A 6,774-nucleotide genomic window follows, 5' to 3' on the forward strand; every position below is an offset into this window, starting at 1 on the left:
AAAAAAACATAAAAACCGTTCTTCAATATTTTTCCGTATTTTTTGTACGTTATAAAAGATGATGCCTTCTTCATCAAATTTGTCAAACTAACGAGCTTTTGGCGTTTTATTTCATATTATTCTTTGCTATCTTTCTGGAAGTGCGCACGTAATTCAAGCATGTACCATTTGCTAATCGTTGCTTAACTACAGTAAAACAGAAAAAAATCAGGTGAAAACGATTCTCTTGAAATTCATGCAGAAATAAAACTGTACAAGAAAACAAGTGTTAATTTTCATAAAAAATCTAACCCAAAGTCCATGCAACATAATATGGCACACGTTGAAAAGCCATTACAATGTACAATATAAATAATCCCTGAATCCAATTTAGGTTCATATATTTCTTATCGATGATAATGTCAGGAGTAAAACAATCACCAAGAAAAACATATAATAACATAAACACCACTGCTTGTAATAATTTATTCAATACTGCATGCCATGGTTTCTCAATCTACAAATTAATTAAGAAGTTACAGATTGTCTTGAAATATTTCTCGAAATTCTTCGATTGCAGCGGCACACATTTGACTACATTATATTATTCAGTTGCAGATAAAAGTCATAGCTAAATACAAAGTTAACGAAAGATCTTGTATAGAACTATGATACAACTTTTGTTAATGAAATAATATTTCCAGATATTACTTCATTTTCTGGGATTATGCTTTCACCCAAGCTAAATCAATAAGTGTTACTCTTCAAACGGAATGTATTTTTTCGAATATTTCCAGTCATAAAATAACGATTACTGAGTGGTCATACTGCGTCTGGCATCAATACCTTCTGCTCCACTTTTAGGTATCAAGTAATTAAGGTTAAATTTCACTAACCTTTCCATCTTTACCAATAGCAGCTGTTCCATCAATCCATGCTATATAATCGGTGTAAAAACAAGCTGGTCCAGTTAATACTGCTTGAAAATGAAACATATAACTTAGAAAGCTTAATACATCAGGTACCGATCTGAAACTTACTTTAACAGTATTAAAAGAATGTAGATTCAATACCTTGCAATACCATTGTTACCATACACTAATATATGACATATAACTTGTAGGTGTAAACTTTCGAGACAAAATTTAAACACATTAAAAAATCAAAAAGAATGGGCCAGCTTAAAAAATAGCAAAATTTATAAGAATCACTTACTTAAGGGCTTCTCTTTTTTGTATTTCATTTAGCTCTTCACGTTTTTTCACCTTACCATCATGTAATGAAAACGCAAGCATTGTTACTTTTTGAACTAGTATCTGAAAAAAAAAACAATCATCTTTTTCGAAATCATCCATTACAAAACTTCCATTAAATGGTGACGACTAACCATCACTTGATAACTCTTAAAGAAAATTCTTTAAGGTCCCCACATCTTACGCAGTGCACAGTGAGAGGTAAGAACTAATTATAAATGAATAATAGGATAAAAAGAGAAGTACTGCTTGAAATGTTAAACAAGTCAAGAAGACATTACTGCTTTTCTGATTAATAGAGTAGGCAAAACAAAGTTACAGCCAGACGGCTGGAGTTTTCCATAATTTAAGCGATGATAAATTTGGAGGAATAAGGGTGTGACAGTCAGCACTCAACAACTTCTTTTAAAACTTCGCAACAACTTTTAGAATCTCAACAACTCAACAACTTTTCCAACAACTTCTATTTCTTTTAAGAAATTAGTGAACATTCTTAACGGTTGGAGTAGCGCAAACTACAAAAGTAGCCATAATGAGCAATAAGAGAAGTAGAAAAAAAAAGAAGAAACTTGCCATCAATGGACCCGTAATATCAACAGTAGATTCTGTTAGTATATACCACCGATACCAATGTATGAAAACGAGATACCCCATAGAAAATAAAAATACACATCTAAAAATGGAATTTAAAATAGACTGCTTACTTGAACGGTTCCTGATACGTACCTAAAATGTACACACAAATTGAATTTAATTAATACAAATTAAAAGACTCCATTTTCTAGTGATATTTCCTCAATATAAAAAGACCATCTCTAAGTTCAAAAATCATATGATACTCTGAAACATACCATGTGATTTTGGCAATTATAAGTGAGGGTAGAGGCATGAATAATCCAGTTACAACCACTTGTAGAAACGTTTTACTCCAAACTATACCACTCCTCATTATACAAGTGATTTCGATTGGATTATTCAAATCTCCATCCTTACTTATAACTGCTAAACTTACTTATGGACAATTTCTGGCGGAGAAGAATGCATGATAGCAAATGATAGACCAACCAATAACATCAAATGTTTCATTGCACTGAAAATAAAAATATATAATCTATTTAGCATTCACAAGTTCTGAACTGGAAAGAGGTAATCATATCTTCAAGTAATTAATTTTCTTTCCTAGGGGAGTTAAAATTTGGTGGTAGTCACAGGTTAACTTGAAAAATCATAGTTATTTTTTTAAACTGATGAATCAACGAGAGCTTACTAGCGGTGAATTAGAAGGAGCGACCAAATCGCTGTAACAAGTGATATACATCCCTCTATGATCTACAGTTCTGATAACAGGGAACATGCTGCATCTGATACTCACCAGTAACTACGAAGCTAAGTAAGAATATACAACAACAGAATACAGTACTTACAAGTTTCAATATTCAGATAAAAGTTTGAACTAGTAAAATACATCCGTTGATAGTATAATTTTCCATAAATGATATTAAGATAATGAAAGCAACATCATGAAAACGCACTTGCCATAACAAAAGTGACAAAATATTAAGCCAAAAATTGCAGGAGAGGCAATACGCGCCGTTCGTGAAACGTTAGTTGTACTGAAGATGCTGTAGTGTAAGTAAGAGAGCATCAGTGATATAATCTGGCATACCACTAAGTTAATCTGAAAGAAATTGAGAACAATTATGGTAATCACGAAAAGAAAGAAAGAGATATTCATATTCGAATTAGAGATCTGGAAGATTGTTAGGAAAGTTTCCTGACAAAATCTCTTCCCCTCCAGATAATTCCATACAAGCTAATCTATATTCAACAAGTCTTTGACGGATGAGAGGAAAATGAATACAGATTAAGCACTGTCATTCAGAATTCTTACGGAAAGTAAAATTAAAAGGAGTGGGATTTCGAGATGATCAAGAAAACCGAAAAATAAAGAAATAAAAACAGTGCAATTCTAATATTCTCAAAGTTTAGGAGTGTGGATAGAAGAAATAATTATAACAAAAATAATAACAACACAACAATAGGACGAAACTTAACTAATACTAAGAAAAATGAAGAAGAATTAAAACTGAAATAAATGCTTACTTTATCAATTCCAATGCTTAATGAATTTGCTATTGGTTGCAATAACATCGAACCATCATAAAATGTATGGATACCGGGCATCGTTAACTGTTAGTAAATCAAACAATTATTGATAATCTCTGAAAAGAAAATTACCAATAAACAGACCAAAGTTTTTTCAACAATTTGAAGAATCCACTCATACTTATATATTAAAAAAAAAAAAGCTCCCATAAGCTCCTACAACGGATATTTGTGAGAAAATGCATGTGTGAAATAATGTTTTAAAAGAATTAATAAGATGCTCTATTTATTGCATCATAATAACGGCAGAAAATGGATGGGGAAGGAAATCGAACTTTCAACATATCTAGCAACGACTGATACCCTTTTTCATCGCATCAACTTATCGTTCGTAGTTCCTACGACGTATGGCTCGTCCCAGTTTCACATTGCTAGTATGAAGTACAGAAATTCCATTTCCTGCAGAGAATGTTAAGCAAATACTTGATTATACCAAAAAGATTACATCATACGAACAATGGCGATATAAATCGCTTTCATTCCGACAAGGAAATTAAATAGCCAAAATTTGGACCGCAGAAAATCCCACTACTTCATCTTACATCCATGAAAATCCGCAATTTGCTATATCTACTTTAGTAACAGCAAACTTACCATCGAAAGGAGTGGAACAGAATCTCAAACTAACCAAGAAAATGTTATCAATTTCAATCCAATCAATCGACTTGAACTGGTAATATCCCCACTATTAGGTAAGAAAGTAGGAGTAACTTCAAGATTGGTAAGGTGAACTTTTAGAGGGCTAAATGAACTAAGGAAAAATATACTAACATTGATAAAGTGAGGAACAATCAATAAATCGTTCCTCGTACCAATCACGGGACATTCAGGAATCATGCTGATAGAACCTAACATAAAAAAATACGGCCCAAAGTAGACTGTTTTGAAAATTCTAGGGAAAATAATTTACTTGAAAATATACTTGTTAGTAATTAATGAATTATTGAAATGACTGAATTATTGGAATGATAGCTTATCAATTATAAGCTACTTTAACCGATGAGTAGAAAACTATCCCAATAATGCTTGTCTTTTATCAGCAATAACTTTATCAACATATTATAAATTTTACAAAATCAAGCACACAAATTTAACAATTAAATATTAACGAAAAAACAAGCAAAATGAAAAGAGGGTGTTATTCAGGTTACGCCAAATGGTTCCTGGGAATTTTTGTTATCAAAAATTTAGAAATTCAATCATTACAAATCAGAAATCGATTTTTTCTCCTGGAAACTCAATTTTGGTTGCATCTTAAACACTACTAAGACAAAAACTAAAAAATACGAAGTTTTTCCGCTATTTTATCTCCCGTACAATAACAAAGAAAAAGGAACTAACAAAAATTGCAAAGCAATGAGAATGGCATCATAATGAAAAAGAGTGAAATGTAAATACTGAATGAAAATCTTTGCGTTGTAAATTCAAAAATAAACGGAACGAAGTGGTCTTAGAATTGATTCTAAAGGTAAAGAAATTTTTGAAAGAAAGAATATAGTGGCTATAAAAGAAAGAATATAGAAAGAATATAGAATATGTTTTTGAAAGAATATAGTGGCTCTGCAATTTTTGATTGAAAATTTATTCACAGTTGAAAAAAAATCAATTAATTAAACTGAAATTTATAACAAGTGAGGAAAAGTAAAACAGAAATTAAACACTTGACAAATGAATCAATACTCGCCTGTTACGAATGAAAAAGTGAAACTGAGCAGACTGGATATGAAGTTTAAGAAAAGAGAAGAAAATGAGTATTCAAACTGAGCATATAGTAAACAGCTATGATATATCAGCAATACATTTCAAGCAAAACTTACTAGAAGATTTTCCTGCAAACATTGAATATGGAATTTATACAAATGGAAGAATCAAAAAAATTCACAGTGACAACTCCATAATAAAAAGCATAATTTAATGATCAGAAACCACAGAAAAACAGCGAAATTTCGAGGGACAAAATCTGTAAAACCAGTGTTTTACATAAAATGCTAAGTGAAATCAATTTTTTAGAGCAAAAAAATGAGCTCAAAACATCGATCAAATATAACATTACAAAATGATCAATATAACATTACAAAACGAAACAGCACATCAAAAAAGCATTTATATTTTATTTCGCCAACAGGAAATAACTATAGCATTAAAAGTAGTACTCGCTAATTCATGAAAGAAAAATAACAATACTTTATATATTACTTTCTATACATTGAATATAATGGTCGTTACTCCATTATTATACCAAATTGTAAAAAGTTGTGCTGATTACTTCGCCAACTGCAAAGATATACCATCTCCAGTTACAATAATTTTTTCGTATCATAACTATTTTTGCTTTCAAATGATTTTGATTGTGGAGGTAGTATTCGTGGCAGGACAAATAAAGCAAGAAAAGCGATGATATGCAAGCAGAAATACATACGACTGAAAACTGAACTTCAGTAAACAAACACTAAAAGATGTGATTAAAATAAAGATGAAAAATAATTGGTTAATTTATATGCCTGATTAATTTTCGTAATTCAAAAGGAATTGTATAGTACGAAAGAGTTAGTAATTTTCAAATTTTGTTGAAAAATTGATTTTCTTGAAATAATACCTGTAAAAATATAAACCAGGACCAAGATGCATCATAATAAATGGAAATGTTGTATAAGCTAGAACAATTTTAGTCACAACCAATGTGAGAACGTCATAAAAGCGTTGTAGAAATTTATTTCCTTGGAAGCGCCAACGTAGGCAACGACGTATCTGAATTTAAAAAAGAAAAGTTTTGAATGATTATTAGCTTGATGAATGAAATTTCAATAAATCTTTCTCTTCTAGTCCACTGAAAGCTTCAGATTAAGTTTCGCTGTTTAATCTCTAACAGTACCAATCAAACAAGTTTTGACCTGGGGAAGTATGTATAATCTATTAACTAATGAACTCAGGCTGCGATCTTACATGAAATTCACATGCAAAAATACCGTTCGTGCAGAAACGGTGAACAGAGCGCCAGTCAAGAAAGTGACATAGTAACCCAAAAAGAAGCCATGCCAAACTGCTGACAACAAATACGTGGATAGAGTCCGGTACCTCAAAAATTTAAACAAATTGTAAAACGATGAAGAAATAGATTAAAATGAGCATCAACAGCATTTAAAGTTGCAAAGAAACACACCCTTTTGGAGCGCGATCATATGCAACACGTCGCAGCCAGTACATTGTACAACAGTTCCATGCTTCTAACGTCTCTTTGAAATTTAGTGCTGTCTGGAAATTTTTAACAATTCAGTTTTTCTAACAGAAAAATTGGTCACAACATAATTAAATATAACCGAAGCTTTGCCTTAAAGCCAAGAAGTATCAAAACGACACCTCAACTTTCCAAGGTTTG

General features: G+C 31.3%; 1 protein-coding gene across 1 annotated transcript in view; it reads right to left on the bottom strand.

Annotated features, from left to right (window-relative positions):
- Positions 1-6,774, bottom strand: part of LOAG_16807 (porcupine) — a gene marked incomplete at its 3' end in the record, with an annotated part of 12,448 nt that overhangs the window by 2,040 nt on the left and 3,634 nt on the right. The window contains exon 7 of the mRNA XM_020449466.1: positions 292-496. Within this exon, the coding sequence (XP_020306984.1) occupies positions 292-496 (205 nt within the window). The remainder of the gene's footprint in view (positions 1-291; positions 497-6,774) is intronic.

The sequence above is a fragment of the Loa loa genome (assembly GCF_000183805.2).
Source record: "Loa loa unplaced genomic scaffold supercont3.21, whole genome shotgun sequence".
In the NCBI taxonomy this organism is placed as follows: domain Eukaryota; kingdom Metazoa; phylum Nematoda; class Chromadorea; order Rhabditida; family Onchocercidae; genus Loa; species Loa loa.